Source organism: Malus domestica, chromosome 10 (assembly GCF_042453785.1).
Source record: "Malus domestica chromosome 10, GDT2T_hap1".
NCBI lineage: Eukaryota > Viridiplantae > Streptophyta > Magnoliopsida > Rosales > Rosaceae > Malus > Malus domestica.
This window is the reverse complement of record NC_091670.1, coordinates 42,402,017-42,424,882: the sequence shown is the minus strand read 5'-3', so window position 1 is coordinate 42,424,882 and position 22,866 is coordinate 42,402,017. Positions and strand designations below refer to the sequence as shown.

The 22,866-nt window shown below is 35.4% G+C and overlaps 4 protein-coding genes across 4 annotated transcripts; 3 read left to right on the top strand and 1 right to left on the bottom strand.

The window, feature by feature from the left end:
• Positions 1-4,179: 4,179 nt before the first annotated feature.
• On the top strand, positions 4,180-4,632 carry LOC103420580 (stigma-specific STIG1-like protein 1). The gene has a single exon (XM_008358640.3). It carries the CDS (start codon positions 4,180-4,182, stop codon positions 4,630-4,632), a length of 453 nt encoding a protein of 150 aa, XP_008356862.3.
• A 2,619-nt stretch (positions 4,633-7,251) lies between these two features.
• LOC139188734 (stigma-specific STIG1-like protein 1) lies at positions 7,252-7,704 on the top strand. Its single transcript, XM_070806428.1, has one exon. It carries the CDS (start codon positions 7,252-7,254, stop codon positions 7,702-7,704), a length of 453 nt encoding a protein of 150 aa, XP_070662529.1.
• A 10,852-nt stretch (positions 7,705-18,556) lies between these two features.
• LOC103434587 (putative pectate lyase 2) lies at positions 18,557-20,164 on the top strand. Its single transcript, XM_008372944.4, has 3 exons — positions 18,557-19,261; positions 19,498-19,601; positions 19,760-20,164. The coding sequence occupies exons 1-3, from the start codon at positions 18,557-18,559 to the stop codon at positions 20,109-20,111; spliced, it is 1,161 nt and encodes a 386-aa protein (XP_008371166.3). The 3' UTR covers positions 20,112-20,164.
• A 340-nt stretch (positions 20,165-20,504) lies between these two features.
• Positions 20,505-22,110, bottom strand: LOC114823475 (uncharacterized). Its single transcript, XM_029098950.2, has 3 exons — positions 21,178-22,110; positions 20,966-21,007; positions 20,505-20,857 (listed from the first exon to the last, which is right to left on the bottom strand). Exons 1-3 carry the CDS (start codon positions 21,983-21,985, stop codon positions 20,730-20,732), a joined length of 978 nt encoding a protein of 325 aa, XP_028954783.1. The 5' UTR covers positions 21,986-22,110; the 3' UTR covers positions 20,505-20,729.
• Positions 22,111-22,866: the final 756 nt, after the last annotated feature.

The window sequence follows — 22,866 nt, the reverse complement described above, 5'->3', positions numbered from 1 at the left end:
ATCAAAAGATAGTCACAATCCATTCGGAAAAACTTATCTCACATAAACCCAAAATCACTAGTTTCAACAATGATCAAAATCAGAATAGCAAGCACAATATTTTTGCATTCAATTTGATCCTAACTAGTTCAATATCCATCGAGCAAGATCGACCCAATTTTGATAATGTCTGGATATATATCACAACAACATGTCTTGATTAAAACGAGATAATCAAGACCACTATTTCTTCTGGAGAACTCGAAGTTCATCTTCCTCCCTATTTGTGATTTCAACCAAAATATAATAGCGGAAGCATGCATCATGAAATCACAAATATACATATACAATAAGCATGCATCGATATATACATGATAAGATTAGTCGACAATAATCCAAAAAAAAAAAATATTCATGCCTTTAATTCATTGTCAACACCATCATCAATTATATACAGATTCGTAAGCAAGTCCTTGGAGAAAATAACGATAGCCACATATCATTAATCTTATGAATTTCCAATAAGATGACAAAATAATTATTTGCTTTCCGATTCATAATAGAATATATATATATATATATATATATTGTAAATGGCTAAAAGTTTATTGTCACAAGACTCATTATAGGCAGTCAATAAAACATCTACCTTATATATTCATCTGTTCATATATATATATATATATATATATATATATATTTTTTTTTTTTTGGTATGCATGCATGCATCAATATGCAGAGAAACTTATGCAAGTTCCATTTGATATATATAAAAACGCATGCCCATAATTACAACGTCTATGCACGAATGCTATCTCCATATATATACAGATTTCATTCAAATATGCTATTATGTATAAATCACAAAGCAATTTGCATCCACTTTATATATGCATTTATTTTTGTCGCTTTATAATACCTCCTGACTTGCATATGATATGCAGTCAAATCCATTCCAACCCAAACTTGATATAAATCAAACCAATTGAAAATCAAGAATTGACACTAAGATGTGCATGTGTAGCTCCCCGCAATTTAAATGTATCGAGATTCATACATGAAAAAATGCATACACATTGACTCTTTAATGAAAAATAGAAGAGTATATCTAGACATACACTAATTTATTTATGCAGCAAAGGATGATTCCAGACATCTCACATAAATCACAAGTTGGCATCTATAGGGATTTCGAGTTTAATCATGCCTTCACAATATATATAAATAAACAAGCATACTCGAAATAGCAAAAGCCCTAATTCATTATGCTCCAACTCATCGAACTATAATCACGCATATAGGAGAACAATTAATCATGCATGAAACAATGAAGTGAGTTACCTGAATGCATCATTGGACCCGTATTCGTCAACCCGATTGCAATTCCTTGGCTCCAAATCAACGAAATAAATTATCCATCAATGCTTGAGACCCATCCATATGGATTGCCATCACTCCAAATTCCTATGGACCTCGTACCATTGCAGATTATCGAAGTGCATTGCCATTGTTACAGTCGCGATTTCAATTGAAACATCAAAAACCAAAAGAAACAGCATGCGGGTCAATAAAATGCAAATAAAGTCTGTAAATATTTCATAAGCATTGTACGACATCATGGTTTGAAAACCCAGAACATCTCTCTATATTTATGACCATTATTAATACAAGAGAGATCAGAAAAACAGAAAATACCATAAGTTGCAGACATCATTAACAACGCAACGGAAGCAATAGTTACCAGAAATATATAATTATATTTTGGTGAGATTTGATGTTAACAGATCACTTACATGGATCTTCTAGAGACAAACAAGATGAAGATGTCTGCAGACATGATCAAAAGATCGCTGGTTGTTTTCTTCTTTTGAATCGATAATGGTCATAAAACTTTTAAAAATAGTTTAAAGAACCCAGTTTTCTTTTGGGCAGCCAAGAGTCATTTAATAAAAAATTATTCGCACAAAACGACGTCGCATTCCTTGTTCTTCAGAAAACCAAATAGACAGACTTTATATGTTGCAGATTTTAGGAAACGATTTTTGATCGAATTTAGTTGTTAAATTCAATGGCTCTGATACCACATGTAAGAATAAGCATAGCCTTTATAATATACTTAGCCAAGAACACAAGAATTTAGCAACTAAATCACAACCAACGCATCAAATATGTTCTACATATGCAAATACTGAAGTAATATCTGCAACACGTACCTGCAGACTGTTTGACGAAGTTTTTCCCATGTGTGCTGTCAGAAGACAACAGATGGTGCAGCTCTGGATGTCATTGGAAGGCAGTCACATGATAGTTGTATGCGTGTACTGTGGACACATAGACCTTATCATCTTCATCAGTACAAGTTGTCAAGATCTTAAAGAAACTCGACAGATTCTCGTTCTCCATAAGCCTCTCTGGTGAGATTCCATATTTATGGTTTTGCATTACAAGATAATCTGTACTCAACTTCTTAAGCAAGTCCGGAGGAAATCTTTGAAAAACAGTTCCTTCAATAACGGCGTTCTCGGTAAATTGTAAAGTTTGTATGTTGTAGTGTATGTAACAAAGCCTTCCCGTAAGGCCTGAGATATGAAATTGATTTGAAAAGCTGTCGTGTTTCTAAGTTTAACATAGACATGTTCATGGACGAAGAAGCCATGGACGAATCTACACACAAGCTTCTCCTCTCTTGCAAAATCAAAAGTACTCAAACTAACAATAGGTCTTAGTTCAATATTGAGCGTATATTTTGTGAGAGCAGTGGCTTATGTTTTTATACTAAACATAGATTGCCCTATTACAATCCTACAAGGAATACAAGACCAAATCCTTGTATAAGTATGAGTTCTATTCTCGAGCCAACAGTAGAGTTTCAATCCAAACCAAAGTTGAATTAACTCTTATAAACACATTAAGACATCTTTATACCAATCTGAAATAACAATGATTATTACTAAACTGTGAGAATCACACTCATACTCTAACAAGATTTAGTTCAAATTAATCACATATAGGCAAAACTCTAAAAGTGGATTAAGGGAGCAAATTTTTGCAAGTTACATATATTGTAATTTTAGGAAAATAATTAAGGACAACTGCACAAAACAAAGTAAACATTGCCCTATCATATAATGAAGACACACACACACGTGTATATATATAGTCATTAAAAATTTGCATATACTTATATTTTTTGCGAGAGCCAAATCTATGGAAATGAATTGGTTGGTGACTTCTTATTTTGATTGATGCATAATAGTACAATATATACATATATTTATATATATAGTCTATAACAATTTTTTATTTATTGAATCTTATACTAATTACAATTGGTTACTACTTGCTATATACAAGAAGTAGTAACTACAAAAAAAAATTCCAGAGTTAAGAATTCTAATATAACAGGGCCCGATGGTCACCTTCCTTGAAGCTTCTTATGATTTAACCACTAACAACCATGTCATACAATTTACAAGATATAATATAAATAGATGATTTCCCTAACATTACCCGTTACTTATATGATTCCAGAAGTATCAATGGAAAAAAAATATAATAAAAATTAAAAAATTAAAAAAAGTCAATATATAAGGCTCCACAAGTGGAAGTGCTTCTGTAACGGTTTCCCCGTTTGAAGAATGGACTGATTTTGGTTTCTTGGACCCTTGAGAAACCATAAGGCGGGCGCTTTAGCTCGCATGTAATTGCCAACATATTTACATGCATCAATGCATGCATGAGTCTGATGAATTAACCCAAGCAAATTATAAGTCTAATGATTCATCATGAGTGTTATGAATTAACCGTCAGCCTATGAGCAAACTCAGCGACTTAGTTTCCTTCTTCGTTCATGTATAATTTCATACTGACCTAATTTCGAGTATAATGTTTCTTTGGAAGCCTAACTTTGTTTACTTAAAACGTTTTGTTTGTAGCCATTTGAATTAGACCAACGCATTAAGGACGTCATGAATACTCTCAAATTATATAAGTTAATTAACTAATACATGCAACCCTGGTTTTCAAATGCTATCGAACTCGTTGAACTCTATCAACTAGCCCCCCACTGATCAATTTTTCTCTATAAATACTTCTGCAAACCCATATGCTTATATCCATCTAAACAAACATCATATACGTTCCTTCATCAACTTTTCCTTTTGAGATCTCTCCGCTTCACCAACAAATTAAACTTGCATCATGAAAGCCTTCAAGGTTTTGCTTGTTCTTGCCATGCTACTGACTTTAACCATTAGCACTCTATCTGCAATCCCAGGCCAAGAAGAATCATTCTTCGAAGAGGAAAACAATGATCCAAATGATGAAACCAAAAGCCAATTAGAAAAAAGCACTTCTCTGAGGGGAACAGGCCGCTTCCTTGCTTCTCGGGCGGCAGTGATGACATGCGACAAAAAACCTAGTGTTTGTCGGGTCTCGGGCAGCGGAGGCCCAGACTGTTGCAAGAAGAAATGTGTGAACACGAACACAGACAGAGTAAACTGTGGCAAGTGTGGGAAAAAATGCAAGTACGCAGAGATATGCTGCAAAGGCAAGTGTGTGAATCCAAGGTCTGACAGGAAAAACTGTGGCGGCTGCAACAATAAGTGCAAGAAAGGCAGTTCATGTGCGTATGGGATGTGCAGTTATGCGTGATCGAATTAATTACTGATCAGCAGATAATGAACTCATATTCGGTCGACATTGCGAAGATAAAATAAGGCTATATGAATGTATGTATGTGTGCAAGGATAATAAGGGCTAGCTAGTCATCACCTTTTGGTGTGCTAGCTTGGCCAGTTACTTGTTGATTATTTCTTTTATTATTAATGTAAAAATTCTTAAGAATAATGAATAAAATATTATCTTTTATTTTATTTATGTTAAGCTTGCAATTAGATATATTCCGGTTAATCGTATAACGATTACTCAGTCTCTGCCTTTTAAGTCATGTGTGCATTACCGTGCTTGTATACATGATCTAGATCTTTAACATTCAATTAGAAATCTGTTTCCCTCTCCCTGCACACAAATATGTGCATTACCACTCAGACTTTATTGTAATGCTAAAGCACCACCTTTGTTAACTTCCATTCAAACTTCCCTTAAGTACCTATTGTTTTATCTTTTAATTTTAAGCGTACATATTTTATTTAATACCTGCAAAGCTTTTTTTATTAATTGATGAAAAGATCATATTTGTTTTAGTTAAGATTAACCTTCAGTTTGATATATACTGTATGTATAGGGAATTTAGTTTGCAAGAAAAGGCTAATGCTAGAGAGACTAAATTTGGAGATTAAAGGATATGAAATGTTATGATTGGTTTTTTATTACTTAACCGTTGATAAACGTGCTCATTCCTATTGGTGACACATTATTTAGTTTTTAAATTTAATCTCCAAATTTAATCTTTCTAGCATTACCCTTGCAAGAAAACACCATTTGGGCATCTTAAAAATTGAATCATATCATGTCCATATTCGTGCCCCAGATATGGATACGATTAAAAAAAAATTGAAGTTCCAGTTAAATTAATTGGGAGTAGGGTGATTAAAAGAGTTTGCTGAATATAAGTCTCATATTGGGAAACTAAGAAAGTAAAATAACATATAAGTGTATGGTTTCACTTATAACAACATCGAAGTTTTTTGTCATAAAATTCAACACCTAGTAATAATTGGTTAAGTTAGAACAGTATTAATGTGGCAGGAGTGGGTCAGTGACCCGTCTCTCTGTCTGGCATGGTATCATAGCGAGTTTGATTGTAGGTCATGTGGGTTCGTGTTGTGGCCGAGTTAATTATTAATGTAACACTATGTTTCTGCGCTCATGTCTGACGTGGAATTGGTTGCACGTGTGGCCTACTATGTGGTGGTCCCACGTGAGGGGCATGTTGAATATAAGTTTCACATTGTAAAATTGTAAGTGTATGGTTCTACTTCTAATAACACCATAGGATTTTGTGATAAAATCCAACACCTAACAATAGGTGGGTAAGTTAAGACAATATCAGTGTGGTTAGAAGTGGACCAGTGGTCTGCCTCTTTAAATATTTGACGTAGTTGAATTTCACCTATATTAAGTGGCAATAGAGTGGATCCCCAACTCGTTATGGATACATGCATGCAAAATTTCTTAACTAATTTATCGATATTGGATTTACACTTTTAACAGATAGTGCGACGAGTTCATCTATAGTTGCACGGGAACTTTTCTTTGCAAGGAAATGGGCAAAAGGAGCATAGTTCTTCGCAAGGACCAAAGATTTCTTTTTTAAAATGTGTAAGCCATTAACCAGCCTTACATTTCTTAATTAACCTTTTACCGATGTTGAAGCCATGTTCGTAGGTGCACTGTTCTGACTTCAGTGTCTGCTGTGCTTCAATGTATTGAAGTAAGGTTGGGATATTCACACATCCAATTTTACCTCACACGCATTCTAAAAATCCATTAAACAATTGAAATTTGAAGGAGTGAGAAGGAAAATGGGATGTGTAAGAATATATATCCCCTTTTTTTCTCCGGTTGAGCTATTGCAGTGTTTTCAAATAAAACTTGTAGTTATCATGTGTTAAAAAGGTTATTCCCAGAACCAAATCTATGCTAACGAAATCGAATTGGATGCTATTGAAGTCATCGGGTAGTCACCCTCCTCGAAGTTTCTTCACTAATATTTATTGGTCAATGGTCAATTATGTGATTCCAAAAGTATACTAAAGAAGGAAAAAGGTTAACATAAATAGAGGCTCAACAAGTGCTTCTGTAATGGTTTCCCCCTTCGGAAAATGGACTAACTTTGGTTTCTTGGACCCTTGAAATAACAAGAAGGCGGGCTAGAGCTACCGTAAGTACCAACATATATGCAATATTATGCATGCATGAGTATGATTAACCCAAGAAAAAAAGGAGAACACCACAGCCTAATCACAGCCTAACCTGCCTACTTTATCATCAAGTAAATTTGTATCTTCTTATTCATAAGTTCATGTCCACCTAACTAATTTGGAGTACAATATTTCTTTCGAAACCTAACTTTGTTTACTTAAACGCTTCGTAGCCCTTTGATTTAGACAACCCATTAAGTAGATGAATACTCTACAAATTAATACCACACATAACCCCTCTCATTCTTCTCTATAAATATTTCTCCAACCCTATATGCTTCTCCATCCAAAACATTCATACATCTATACTTTGTTTCACCATCTTCTCTCCCTTCAAAAATCTCTCCTTTTATATTTACAATACACCCAACTACGCAACTAAAACATCATGAAAGCCTTCAAGGTTTTGCTTGTTCTTTCCATGGTAATGGCTTTAGCCATTACTCTCTCTGCAACTAAGGACCAAGAAGAATCATTCTTGGATGAGGAAAACAAAGATACAGATGATGCAACCAAAAGCATGCAATCAGATAAAACCACTTCTCTTAGGGGAAGAAGCCGCTTGCTTGCCTCTCGGGCCACTGTGACTACATGCGACAAACACCCTAGGGTTTGTCGGGCATCGGGCAGTGCAGGGCCAGATTGCTGCAAGAAGAAATGTGTGGATACGAACACAGACAGAGTAAACTGTGGCACGTGTGGGAAGAAATGCAAGTACGGGGAGACATGCTGCAAAGGCAAGTGTGTGAACCCTAGGTCTGACAAGAAAAACTGTGGGAGCTGCAACAACAAATGCAAGAAAGGCAGTTCATGTGTCTATGGGATGTGCAGCTATGCATGAAATTCTTTCAGTTACCATTTGAGGGACTTAACCAATTAATTATTGTTTATAATTTGATTTTTCTTTTATTATAATGTACTTAAGGAATAAATCATTTGTAAGAGAAGGAGGATCCATCCTGGATTCTATATTTCCTCTTAGGGTTAGGATTGTTTCCTTGTTCTTGTGTGCAATATAATTCTTATATGTTAAGAAATATTCTAGCTTGTACTCCAAGTTATTGTTTTAAATAAATGGGTTTTTCAAATTTAATCCTTACAGAATATTGAAATTTAATGAAAAACATGGTGTAAGATTACATATTGACTATAGTCCCTTGATGTGTCCTTAATTCAAATTAATTAATATGTATTTTATTTAATGTTTCCCATTAAATATTTAAAATTTTTTTTTTACCCAAAAAAAGTTTTTTAAATTTATTAATTTTATTTAACATTCTTCAAACTTGAAAACTCAATTAATGTACCTAAAATGTATGTACCGAAATGTATTATAATAAATTAATGTACCTAAATGTGTGTACCAAAATGTATGCACTAAAATGTATGTACCGAAATGTATGCACTGAAATGTATGTACCGAAATGTATTATATTGAATTAATGTATGTACCGAAATGTGTGTATCTAAATGTATGCACCTAAAATGTATTATAATGAATTTAATATACCTAAATGAAGAAGACAAAGTATATCGAAATATATTGTATAACAAAAATTAGTTAACTAAATATTTACAACAAAATATATTACGATGAATGAAATGAAAATTATAATTATGATGAAATATAATTAATACATTAAAATGAGGTGATTAATGTTCAAATGGACTAAAATTAGATTTTGATCTTACTCATGGTTTTAATCTAAAAGTCATCTTTACCAAGAATTAGAATGAAGTTTCCTTTAAATAAGTACCTGGTATTAGAGGTTATTATGAAGTGGGTCTCTTTCTCTCTCAATTATGAGGGGAAATATTATCTTCTATTTAATTAGTTAAGTTCTTATGTGGAGATGATCTTCACCGTTCAATTTAATTAGTTTGGTACTGTAAGTATGCTAGAAGGAAATTTTTTTTTTTAACAAATAATATTATCTATACTAAATAGGAGGGGGTGTGTAACATCCCACATCGCCCAAGGGAGTGATCCTTAAATGTATATTCCCACCACGCCCTCACAGTTATGCTAGAAGGAAATTTATTTTTTATTTTTTGAACAAATAATATTATCTATACTAAATAGGAGGGGGTGTGTAACATCCCACATCGCCCAAGGAAGTGATCCTTAGATGTATATTCCCACCACGCCCTCACGGTTTTGTTTCTGGGAACTCACGAGCAACTTCCCAGTGGGTCACCTATCATGGGAGTGCTCTGGCCCCCTTCTCGCTTAACTTCGGAGTTCCTATGGAACCCGAAGCCAGTGAGCTCCCAAAATGCCTTGTGCTAGGTAGGGATGGGAATATACATTTAAGGATCACTCCCCTGGGCGATGTGGGATGTTACAATCCACCCCCCTTAGGGGCCCGACGTCCTCGTCGGCACACTTCCGGCCAGGGATTGGCTCTGATACCATTTGTCACATCTCGGCCCGGGGCGGATCACTTCCCGAGCTCGCTCCACCACCGTAGCACGATATTGTCCGCTTTGGGCCCTGACCACACCCTCACGGAGGGATTGGCTCTGATACCATTTGTCACATCCTGGCCCGGGGCATATCACTTCCCGAGTCTGCTCCACCACCGTAGCATGATATTGTCCGCTTTGGGCCCTGACCACGCCCTCACGGTTTTGTTTCTGGGAACTCACGAGCAACTTCCCAGTGGGTCACCCATCCTGGGAGTGCTCGGCCCCCTTCTCGCTTAACTTTGGAGTTCCTACGAAACCCGAAGCCAGTGAGCTCCCAAAAGGCTTCGTGCTAGGTAGGGATGAGAATATACATTTAAGGATCACTCCCCTACGCGATGTGGGATGTTACAGGGTGGGTTTAGCCTTGAACAAACAATATTTAGTTCAAATTCGCCTTTGGCGAGAATCAAATCTAAGACCTCTCACTTACAAGTGAAGAGGAATATCACTAGACCAATGGTGGAGTCAAAATTTGAAGCTAGGAGGGGCCTCTAAGCCCTACGAAAGAAATTGAAAATAATAATAATATAAATAATGGGAGAAAAAGGCTCATTTTTATAGTGGAAGGAAAAATTTTAATCAAAAGAGAGTATGAAATCACGAATTTTGTTTTTTGAGATAATTGTTTCGTAAGCACCGAATTTGTTTATAAGTTCCTATAATGAAGTTGAACAAAAATTAATAATCATGGCTTAAAACTGCTGCTATGAAAATTATTTTTCAAGATAAATTCTTCCTCTATTCTATTTATGCATAGTTTTATTGTAAATCAACACTCTACCATGCAAAATAGCGAACTAAGGAATGCTAGTTGATTTATGTCTTTAGTTTCATAACAATACTTGTAAAACATATTTTCTTTTGTCAATTAGCGAAATACAATAAGGCTAGTTGGGAGCAAATGCACATAAGTCGAAGAATGCAGAGTATCCAACTAAAAGTATACAAACAAAAACTACAAAATGAAAAATTTTAGGGTAGGCCAGGACCTTGATCTTCAAGTGGCTCCGCTACTGCACTAGACCATAGTACTAAGTGACCTAGAAGGAATTTAATTTGTAAAGAAAAGCCAGCCGGGCATCTAATTGGATGAGATCATGTCTATATCGGCGCCCAAGATACGATCGAACAATAAGACAGTAGCCAGTTGGTGGGACAACTTTTTCTTTGCAAGAAAATTGGAAACCCGAATAAAACTAATTGAAACAGCATATGCCCAAAAAATTAAATTAAAATTAATTAGTTTGGTCAAAATGATATTTAATTGCTAACAACATTCTCTATAGCTATCTAGTTGTTATCGAATATGTATAATGCACTATAACTAAGTGTGGGGTAGAAAATACCATTTGAAGTGTTACAGAATTTTATTTATTTAATTCTTTTTTTTGAAATATACTCAATTAAACAATAATGTCACATTTTTTTTAAATGCTTTATTAAATAATTTCTTAGTCAATATACTAGCGAGATATATCAAGGGTGTTTTGTTTAGATGCACAATCTTGAAGCTTCTCTAATACTGGTATGACTATTATTAAAGAATGTTAATTAGAGTATTAATTGTGTGTGTTTAAATAGTTTATTGATAGAAATTAGATGCATCTCATGGAGCAGCATGGAAGTGACCCCTTCCTTCCAATAAAATCTCGAGATGCTCATAATTGTGTGCACAAGTTTCGTGTTCATATTGACCTAATTAACTTAATTGGAAGCCCATGTCTATTTACTGATCAATTAATTAACGTTTAATTTGGCCTTTGGAATTCGACCAGTCCTGCGATATTCCCAACACATTGACCTTGCCCTTATTTACCCTCATGCGTCAAACTTCATATATATACATACACTTGTTCAATCCTTGCATGATTCTCCATCCACACCATTATATTCATACTAGTTCCACCAATCATATATATACCAAGATCTAAAAGATGCTAGACACTAATCGAATGGTAGACAAAGATTCAGGCCTAGGTGTCTAGGCAAGAGCTTAGGTGGAAATGCAAAAGAGAATAACATATTATAAAGTACTAGAAGATTTTGAAAACATAGGGAACCAAAAATATAAGTAGTATTCATCCAAATATTTAACAACTCTCTTACAATTTATTGAAAAATAAAATACAAAATAAAAGTTATCTATTTTCTGTCTAAGTAAGATTGTGATCTATTAACGGTTTAGGCATAATTTACTCATCCTTTATTATTTTTCACTAAACATGTGTGCAAGATGACTTTTACTAATTGGCGTTGCTAACAACGTTTAAGCCTTTGAGGGTTGGTACAATGTTTCCCTAATTACTCACCATTCTTTACGAAGTAATCATTGAATTGTCACCGTTTTTTTTTAACAAATGACATTATGTAGTATCTATACTAAGGATGGGGAAGTAGGCTAAGAAATAATGTGGTTCAAATTCGCCTTGGTGAGAATCGAACCTAAGACCTCTCACTTGCAAGTAAAAAAAAATATCATTAGATCGTAGTAATTGAATTGTCATGTTTTATAAGTACTTAAACTGTCATGTATTTTCATAAAACTCTTAATCAAAGGATGAAAATCAACATACCCCTAGAGCATGCTGCATAAACCAAACTAGAAATTATACGGCCAATGAAATGAATTAGGAGCTTCGGCAATCTGCCTATATATTATCTGTTTAGTATGCATGTTTCTTGTTCCTATTCACCTAATTAATTTTGAGATAATATATACAAGTTACAATTTATTCTGGAAGCCTACATTTGTTTACTGAATTATGACATTTTGCTAATGGCCTTTTTGAATATTAGACCAACCATGCAATATTCCCCACGTTGATGACTTTTGTATATCAACCCTCATGCACCATCCGATCCCCTACATATATATACATGTTCAAGCCCTGCATGCTTATCCAGCCAAACTATATATCAAATACTCTATATTCTTCTTTTCCAATCACAACTAGATCACATGAAATCCCTCAAGGTTTTGTTTCAGCTAGCGATGCTGATGGCTTTAGTGGCCATTACTCTCTCGGCAACACCAGACCAAGAATTCGAAGAATCATTCTTCGGCGAGGAAGACAACAGTATTAATGTTTCAAACAGTGAAACCTTTAAACAAGAAAAGACTTCTCTAAGAGGCATAAGCCGATTCCTTGCTTCTCGGGGTCGGGCAGTGACTTGCGACAGTAACCCTAAGGTTTGTCGAGGAGGGACTCATTGTTGCCACAAGAAATGTGTGGATTTGAAGACGGACAATCTCCACTGTGGCCAGTGTGGGGTGAAAAGCCATCACTCACAGATATGCTGCCACGGTCATCTTGTGAACCCAATTTCTGATAAGAAACACTGTGGCAGCTGTGACAACCATTGCAAAAAAGGCAGTTCATGTGCGCTTGGGATGTGCAGCTATGCTTAGATATCAGTGAATATACTTCTACTCTCAATCAATAAGGATGATCACAAGTTAATATATATGTGTTAAGCTATTAATTGTTACTTTAACGACGATTTATGTATTTGTGTTGTTACAAGTAATAGAATAGTTTGTGATCATCATTAATTTAAGTTAATATGTGAAATATACTTGAGATAGGTGAAGGTTAAGGATATGGATTTGTGTATTTGTGCAACCAAAATGGTCTACCTACCAAGTCCCCTCTCTTTATCTAACACATAAACCTACGTTGCAAAACCTTAAAAGGTCTCGTTCACATCAATGTTAATAACTAGTACAGAACATGGTTGTTAGACCCGGACAAATGATTAATTAGTTGACGTCGAACTTGTACGATTAGCAGATTTTTGTCACTTCTAGTACAGATAAAGTATGCATGTAGCTATATATATATATATATGCTTTCAACCCTTCTTCCGTTCTTTAAGTCTTTCCTACAGAGACTCTAGATGTCATAATATATGGAAAAGGATCCTCGCTGGATTCTCTTTTTAAGGATCCTGTGATTGTAATCATTCATCGTACATCGTACGGTCAGTTTTTGTTAGGTACTATTTATATTTAATTTTAAATTTTAAATTTTGAAATGATTTCTGACTGCATAATGTACGATAAACAATCACGATTACAGAATCCTTAGGATAAAAAAAAAAAATTCCGATGAGGATCCTTTTCCATAATATATATATAAGCAAAGTACCAAGATACAGAATCACAATAATTCATGCAAAACAAAGAGAAAGTAAAGAATTTGTAAAGCTAGCTTTATATGTAGATTCTGTTTTCCAAGATGGAAATGTGTTTCTGAGTGGTGCCTTCTACCTACAAATGATGACCTAAGATTTGTACTAATACAAATAGAATTCTATTAAAAAGAACATTCATTAATTGAACTGAAGAGGAAATCAATAAGTTTTGGTGATTATAATGTAATTTTACGTTTCTTACAATGGAAAATACAAGTTTGACCTAAAACCCAACATAGTTTAAACTTTGAACTTAACGTAATTAATGTTGTAACAACCTTAACATAAAAGTTGGAGGCACAAAACTGAATAATGATGATTTAGTAATTTAACGATGTGGGACTAAACTTAATGTCATTATTTCATAATGTCCTTATATCAAAATGCCTTTATTTATTATAACAAACAAATTCAGCGGTAAAAGTTAATGTTATTAATGGAGTAACAATTTTATTGTGCAACCTCATCATTATTATATAACGTTGGACGATAAAATTTGATGATTATATGGTATAAAGGGTATCAATACCATTCAAAGAAAAAGAGTCTTATTTATACACCTCTGGCGGAAGGCCTTAAGAAAGAGCTTCTTGATTAGAAATCTAAGTAATCATAGACAAGGAAATCGATCGAAGCCATATGAAATAAGGAATCCATATTATCTAATCATCTAATCTATTACTTCTATCCGCTCAAAATGAAGCAGCCACTACTGTACTACGATAAGGCTAAGCACATAGCTATAGGGATGGCACTGAGATGGTTTTGCAAAATTTGGAGCAGGATTTTCTCTCCTTCAATTTTTATTCTCTTCCCTTTCTTTCTTTGTAATTGACGATTCATTCTCTGCAATACAAAAGTTCATTTAGTCTCTTTCTCTCTCTAAATTCTTCTGCGATAGTTCTTTATTTCATTCTTTCTTAGTTCATAGCTTAGTGTTAATATAAAGAAGTTAATATAAGATGTTGAAATTATGTGGCTTAATCGACCTCTGCATTATGAACGTTTTCGATCTTGGTTCGAGGAACCGCCAGACCTGTTGTCTGACCTTTTTGTGCTAGAATGTAATGGTTGATTGTCTTTGTGAGGGGATGGCCTGTTGTCCCCTATTTGTGTTGAGTTATAATCAGCCACTTTTGGATTAATGAAATTTCTATCGTTACTCCTAAAAAAAAAAAAAAAAAAGAAAAAAAAAAGAGGGGATGGAAGGATTTTTTTTTTTTTTTTTTTATGTACATGGAAGTACACACACATCATATGTTTTTATACAAATGGAGGGACACTTGGGGAAAAAAAAAATTATCTCCACTCATATAATAACATATGATGTATTGTCCCGTATTTCGAATACATTGAAAAATCTATCCCTAGACATAAGGGGCAATTAATGGAACAAGTGCCGCCTGGTGCGGGGAGAACTTTCTTTGCAAAGAAATGAAAATATAACTGTTAGAAAATGAATTAATATATTCGACCAAAAAAAAAGGAGGAATATATATATATATATATATATTAAAAGTCGGTCCAAATAATGCTTCTTCTCTATTAGCTAACAACATTCCTAAGGTAGTCTTTTTAATAATGAATCATTATTATAATCAAGTGTGGAGTGGAAATCGTAATTAGAAGTACATAGCACCAGAATGTATTTTTTTTCAAAAATTGCTCTAAAATAGCACTGTCCAACCATGTTTCTTATGTATATTGTATATTTGTTTACATAAAAAATGTATATTGTATTTTGGTGCATGAAAAAATTTACATAGCCAAATTAGTGTGAATTGATAAAAATTAAGATACATTTCCACAGATGCCACCGCCAAAAAAAACAAAAAGAGAGATTACGAAATTAGTTACAATAGCTTAGAAAAGTTGAAGCCTTAGATATAACCTTATTATAATGCGAACATCAAACGTAAAATTAATTTACAAATGAAGTATAAATCATATCGGAGTAGGATTATTTCCCCTCTTTTTTTCCCTCCCCTTTCCTCTCCTCCTATTTGAACGGTCACGATTAAGTCACGTCAACATCTTATATTAATTTTTTATAGAAAGAGAAAGACAAAATAAAAAATGTAAGAGAAGGGGATGGAAGATGATGAAAAGAGGAGGGAAGAGAATCCTAGTCCAATCACATCACCCATTTTTCATTGCTAGGCATTTGAGTTGTAGACTTTTGTTCTGCAGCCTTGGTAATCACCACAATTATTCTATTCTATTAAGAGAAGAGGGCTTGTCAACTTTTTGCCCCCCTTTCTTCCAACTTTGCCCTCACTTTTGAATACACAATGTTGACATGAGGAGAGCAAAATAGTAATTTTGTATCTTTTGAACTTTCCCCCCATTTTTTTCTTATTTTGCCCTCACTTTTGATACACATATTTACATAAGGAAGGCAAACTAGTAATTTTATATCGAAATATTTACATAAGATAAAAAATATGCATTTATTAAGAGAAATTATATCATCATCATTTTTTCATACATGTAAGTGAAATCATGATTTTTTTTGGATAATTTGAATGAACTGAAGCGGTTGCGCTTGAAGAGAACGTGGAAGGAGGTGGGCGGTTGAAGAGGCTTTAATTTTGTACCTTTTGACAAAATGACAATCATATACCTATTTTATTAACACACGTGTGTGCTCTCTGCTAATATATATTATATAAAAGCATGAGCTTGCCCAAGAAAATTAATAAGCGGCTTGCCCAACCTGCCTACCAATAATGATAAATATGTAATTATATATGTTTTTGCATGCATGTATTTTGTTCATATTCACCTATATGCATTACAACATATTCTCTGGAAGCCTAACTTTGTATGCTGAATTGTCGTATTGTGGCCCCCAAATAAGTAGACCAACCAATCAAAATGGCACAGAACCAATATACACACTCATGCAATATTGTAGACAGCAACAGAAAGAAAAAAAAAACAACTGTAATAAGATTCCCCACGTTGATCAATATCATGAAACCCTAGGGCAGCAGGTTTTCTATATATACTTCCTCTGCCCTGCATGCTTCTCCACATCCACACTAAGTCTTCATATATACTTTGATATATATTCTTTTCAATTTATAAACACACAACACACCAATTCTGATATTACTGAAATGATGAAACATTCTCTCAATGTTTTGTTTATGCTAGCCATGCTGATTATGGCTTTAGCCATTTCTCTCTCTGCAACACCAAATAACCACGAAGAAGCAGCATTCATCAGGAGATCATCAAGAAGCCGGTTCCTTGCCTCGAATACTCCAGCGGGTCGGGGAGGATGTGGCCAAAACCCTCTTGCTTGCAGTGCCACTAAAGGTAGCCGAGGGCCAGATTGTTGCAACAATGTTTGTGCCGATTTGAGGACAGACGCATTCAACTGCGGGGTTTGTGGGAAGAGATGCACCAGTTCAGAGATGTGCTGCAACTCTAATTGTGTCAAACCAATGTCCGACCATCAAAACTGTGGCAAGTGCTCCAACCGTTGCAAGATAGGCACTTCTTGCCACAAAGGGTTTTGCGACTATGCTTAGAAATCACACCACAATATGTATGAATATGTGTCTGTGTGTTCTTCCCTATATGTTACTAATTGAGTTAATGATTTATGTATGTTTTTCTCAAAGTACAACTGTCTGTACTTGGAAAGGGTTAAGATATGGTTATGAGTTTTTGTGTGTTTGCTTGAGCGCGCGGACTCGAATAATGGCTGGCTTGCTAGTGATCATCGACATGAGCTTTTGTCTGTACTTGGAAAGATAACAAACCTAACACTTAAATGTCATATTTTATAATGTTTCTTAGCCCTAGACTTTTAAGAGTCCAAATAGTAAAAGGATCAAACAAATAAAAATACCTAAAGCTTCCCGAAAACTTAAAGCCCTAAATTAAAAAATTTTAAAAATGGATAATTTGGTCGGAAAATCCCATTATTGATCATGGCACTTTTGTGACTTTGATGTGCGAAGTCATTTTTATAGAAACGACGAACTCATGGGCGCAAATCAGATACTGGAGTTCAAATTTGCAAATCTTTATTTGTGTTGCTCTTATTTGTGCATTTCAACAAGATCTTTCATTCACTCTACCATCTGATATACATCACATATCATTCATTCTTATTAAAACATGCAAAATAATACATCACACTAATACCTATAACAAAAATCTCCAACGTAGCCCACTCCAAATGCTAATTAGTTAGGTTCAATTATTCTCTCCTTCAATATAGTATCTATCCGTAGGGAAAGAAAGAATATAGTATCTATCCCCACAATATCCATTCTATATATGTATCCAACTCTTCAATACTACTATCAAATTTTACTTTCCTTGACAGTTTAAGAGATTATTATCCATTTGTTTGGATGTGCTTTTAAAATGACTGAAAGCGCTTTTAGAGAAAATATTTTTGAGTTCCAAAAGCATTTACTTGCATTTTGCCTAAGGATTGTTTTCAAAAATATTTTTACCAAAAGCGCTTTCAGTCATTTTAAAAACACATTCAAACGAGCTCTATATTTCTAATCTTAATAGGCCTCTCTGGTTATTTAATAAATTAATATTACATTTAGTGATAGTCCTCTCACTCGTAAATGGAAGTCTTATGACTTCTGTGAATGACAAATTCAAACTGACCAATTATATTAGTCCAATTTAATTCCCCACTTTTTTTGTATAAATATATCATTCTATCAAGAAATTAAAAAAAAAAAAAAAGGTAGACCTCGCCGAAATTTTTACGTGCCCCTCACCTTTCACTGAAATATAAATCCCTAGCTAAGAGATTTATTTCTTTACATAAACATACGTAGGATATATAAAAGAGAAAGTGAACCAGCGTTAATTAGCGATCGTGCAACCACGTTTTGTGTAGACCCAAAAATCTTACGTACCAAAACATAAGCGAAAGCACTCATAAACTAATCGTGTGCACCATCTTCTCATTCATCATCACTCTATCTAATTATTTCTATATATCCTCCTAATTCAGTTCCTTTTCTTATTCAACTCATAACTAAGCCATGGCCTCCCTAGCCCGTCTCGTATTATTGCTCTTATGTTTCTTAACTTGTATTGCTCCAACATTTCAAGCCTATTCCCCAGACTACTACACCACCGCCAAAATCATTCCCAAAAACATCATGAACGTGGTAGACTCGTGTTGGTGCACAAAGTCCGATTGGGCCACCAACCGCCGCGCGTTGGCCAACTGCGCAGTAGGCTTCGGCAAAGATGCGTTGGGAGGAAAATATGGGGCTACTTATGTAGTCACGACCTCAGATGATGACCCAGTAAACCCTGCACCCGGCTCACTCCGTTACGGGGTGATCCAAACGCAGCCATTATGGATCGTTTTTGCTAAGGACATGGTCATCACGCTCAAAAATGAACTCATTATGAATAGTTTCAAGACCATAGACGGTAGAGGGGCTAAAGTTGAAATTGCGTACGGACCATGCATAACGGTGCAGGGTGTTAGCCACGTTATTATACATGGATTAAGCATTCATGATTGTAAGCCTGGGAAGGGTGGGAATGTTAGGAGCACTCCTACACATGTAGGGCAACGTTTAGGGAGCGACGGAGACGCCATATCTGTCTTTGCTTCTTCGCATGTTTGGATTGACCATTGCTTCCTAGCTCGTAGCACAGATGGCCTCCTTGATGTCACCCATGCTTCCACTGCCGTCACCATCACAAACAACTATTTCTCTCAGCATGACAAAGTAAGCATAAAAGTTAATTATGATGTTATGAATTAATTTTTCATTATTGAGCCTTTTTTTTTCTTTGCTTGAGTTGATTGCATTTGGGTTTGGGTTAATTAATTGCACAATTTATCTAGTGGGTTCATATTTTGTGTACATGAGACCTCGTCCAACGTTCAATGGAGGATATCACTAAATTGAGGCTAGTTATTATGTTTCGAATGTAACCTAACCAGGTTGTGCTTTAATTTCAGGTGATGCTGCTTGGTCACAATGACAATTTTAGGGAAGATAAAAATATGAGAGTCACAATAGCCTTCAACCGTTTTGGGGCTGGCCTTATTGAAAGGATGCCAAGGTGAGCGCAATAACTTACCTGCAATGAGTTGCATACACTCCTCTCCTTGAACAGCGAGAAGTACAGGAGAGTACATTGTTTAATTATCCCTAACAATTGAATGAAGTCTGTATTAATGCAGATTATCTTATGTCATTGTTTTTTTGTGAAAACAATAGGGTTAGGTTTGGGTATGTGGCCAACAATATATATGAGGAGTGGAAGATGTATGCCGTAGGAGGCAGCGCCAATCCAACAATTTTCAGTGAAGGGAACTACTTCATAGCTCCTGAGACTCCTTTTGCCAAACAGGTTACAAAGAGAGAGGCTGGAGGCAGTTGGAATAATTGGAAATGGAGATCTTCAGGGGATGTGTTCAAAAATGGTGCTTTTTTTGTTCAATCTGGATATGGAAGCTGCTATCCACTTTACTTTCCAACGCAATCGTTTAAGGTCTCTCCAGGAGCCATGGTTCCTGCTTTAACCTCAAATGCGGGTCCTCTGGACTGCATTGTTGGCAAAGCATGTTAATTTACTTTGCTATATAGACCCTTTTCCGACCTTTTTTTTTTCCTTTTTTGGTCCTACCCTTTAAGTTTTCTGTAATTGAAGCTCTGTGTGTATATTGGCTTCTTGGATCTCTATTATCAATCTTGACAGACTATTTGTTGTCTGTGTTGGGGGTCTATCCAATTGGTGTTCCTACACAATGTTAGAGATGGCAGTACATCGAGTGAGGAATTAGCGAACTTTTTTATTATTAGGTTGCATGATATGTCTCTGATGCAAGAATTTTTTTTGTAAGACGACTACTAACATTGCTTCAAGAAAATGTGACAATAGCGTTGAAAAGCATTAAGCAGCTATTGTCAATTTTCTTGCAGTGTATAAGGTTTTCTTATCAAGAATTTGAGAGTTATAATGTTAGTGTACGGCATTGTTGATATTTCAATAGTAATACAGATGATACAACACCACTACATTGTTCACACAGAAAAATTACTCACACGGTATCATTGAATGTCTCAATGTTGTATAAACAAGAAAAGAATCAAGAGACAATAGAAAGCATGTCGATGTGCAAAAAGCGATTAAAAAATTAGAGAAAGTAAAGAAAGAAGGTGGATGGTTTTACTTTGGTTAGTGTCTTTAGAAAAGCCTATTCTCATTGCTCTGAACCCCACATGTTACTGGTGCTTTAGCTCTCACTTTCTTCATGTACCAAATTCCAGCTCCAACTCCAAAGGCTCCTGCAACTGTCACTCCACTAATCGTCCCTGCAACATTAACAAAATACAAACCCAACTTATAGTTAAGCAGACAACATCCAAGCTATACTTGAATTTATGAAATCTTATTTGTGCAAAATCTCAGAAGTGAATCACCTGCAAGTACTCCATTCCTCCTATGCTGAGAAAAGCTATGATCTGCATCATTGTAATTAAAAAAAATTTGAGAAGGAAATTAATGTTTGATACAAACTAATGACTCAAAAACTTTTTTAGTTACATAGGAGGGTTTTGAACCTGAACTTAGCCTACTCCTTCCCATCACCCTATTCACTCTAACCACAAGGCTAAATAGATCAAAGACTTACCTTTACAATAAGTAGTGACATTTCCTCTGTCACACAAGCACATGAAGTTATGTGTTTTTGTGTCGAATCCACATGTCCCGCCTCCTTTAGATGTATCCTGACACTGAAGGCAACGGGTGGTCACCGGAATATCGAAATCGACGCGAATTCCATATTCGGGGACTTGATCATCCGGTTCGTTTTCACCAGTGTTTCTCCAATACACACTAGTATAAGTAGGACAATACTTCAACATTAACCTCAGAGACTCAGTGGCTTTGGGATAGTAAGAGCAGCAAGAACTTGTCCTTAACGCCGAGGCACACTCAGGCAAGTGCCTGCAAAGATAACTAGAACTGTCACACGACGAGTCACACCGCTCAGGAAACCTCTCACAAAACACAGGCTTTGGCTCAATGATCACATTTTGTTCACTACAATTAAAGAAAAGGTAGTCGTTTTGAGGGGAGAGAGATAAATGTGTGCTGGTGTCGAGGCTAAAAGGCCTTGTCACTCGGAATGCGTCACCGTCAAGGCAATTCCACATGAAAGGATCGGTGAGAAGAATGTGAGGGTCGGAGTAGCTTATGGATTTAACGGGATATCTTCCTGAAGGTGTTCGGAGTTCGAGTTTAGAGGATTCGGAGCATACGAGGATGTTTTTGTAGTAAGGGCTCCCACAGCCTTCATCGATTCCAAAAGGGTAGTTGATGGGAATGTTGCCGCAAGAAGTTCTGCAGATGCTGGCTTGAGGTGCTGTGTGGCTGAGAAACGGAAGGGTGAGGAAAATGAGCAGGACAAACGGCATAGGAGTTGTTACAGGAGACATGAGAGATGCTAGCTAGCTAGGTTTAGCTTGAGTGATGGTATACATCCCAACAAAAATTTGGCAGTTCAAGCAAAGTAGCAAGGATGAGTAAAGTGAAGTGTGATTACATAGGTAAAAGGAAGAAGGATCTACTGATTATTGGTGTTCACTTTAATGTCTTTTTCTCTTTCCCTTTTACTTTATCTGCTTTTATTTATACTTTGTGACTGGTTTTGCTTACTTGGTGCTTTTGCTTTATGGGAGTTTATTAAGAGAGAATGTACATTTTGGCCAAGCAATTATGATAGAATTAGAATGTAATCTAGGTTTTCTTTTTCTATGGGTATTGTATTTACTTGCGAATTAGAATTTTTTCATCTTACCGGGAATCATATATAATTCTTGAAGCGCAAGACTTGTGATGTATATAGAGTTTTTTGTTTTTATTATTTTTAATATATAGCTTACATACGGATGATCATTTTTTTTTTTTCTGTGCGGTTTGCCCTACCAAAGTTCCCTAACCCTAATGTTTCTAGTCAGCATGCATGCCAGGGAAGACGAATTCTAATAAGTGATCATGTTTCATGGAAGTATTGCAGTAGAAACGAGAGTAGAGTAGCACTACGAGACTTCCCTCCAGCAGCATCTTTGATTCTTAACGAAAGTAAACAGCTTGGGCTTATCCTGTAATTTGATATGGTTAGGGTTTGGGTAGATCATGTTTGAGTTTGGATAAGATCATATCAGGATTCATTATAGAGGCTTATACATACGGTTTAACTCCGGGAAGAGGCCCAAGTCAACTAAAGACCATTACTCTTTTTCTCCTTAACTTATTTTTTGCTATACCCATGAAACTTGATTTTGGTTCACTTTGATGGTATTTCGTCTATTCTGTC

Excerpts from the sequence above, each read along its gene's own strand:
- LOC103420580 (XM_008358640.3), top strand. The coding sequence starts at position 4,180 with ATGAAAGCCTTCAAGGTTTTGCTTGTTCTTGCCATGCTACTGACTTTA.
- LOC139188734 (XM_070806428.1), top strand. The coding sequence starts at position 7,252 with ATGAAAGCCTTCAAGGTTTTGCTTGTTCTTTCCATGGTAATGGCTTTA.
- LOC103434587 (XM_008372944.4), top strand. The coding sequence starts at position 18,557 with ATGGCCTCCCTAGCCCGTCTCGTATTATTGCTCTTATGTTTCTTAACT. Across the intron at positions 19,262-19,497 it reads ATTTCTCTCAGCATGACAAA|GTGATGCTGCTTGGTCACAA; the intron begins GTAAGCATAAAA and ends CTTTAATTTCAG. Across the intron at positions 19,602-19,759 it reads CTTATTGAAAGGATGCCAAG|GGTTAGGTTTGGGTATGTGG; the intron begins GTGAGCGCAATA and ends TGAAAACAATAG.
- LOC114823475 (XM_029098950.2), bottom strand. The coding sequence starts at position 21,985 with ATGTCTCCTGTAACAACTCCTATGCCGTTTGTCCTGCTCATTTTCCTC. Across the intron at positions 21,008-21,177 it reads TGTCACTACTTATTGTAAAG|ATCATAGCTTTTCTCAGCAT; the intron begins GTAAGTCTTTGA and ends ACAATGATGCAG. Across the intron at positions 20,858-20,965 it reads GAGGAATGGAGTACTTGCAG|GGACGATTAGTGGAGTGACA; the intron begins GTGATTCACTTC and ends TTAATGTTGCAG.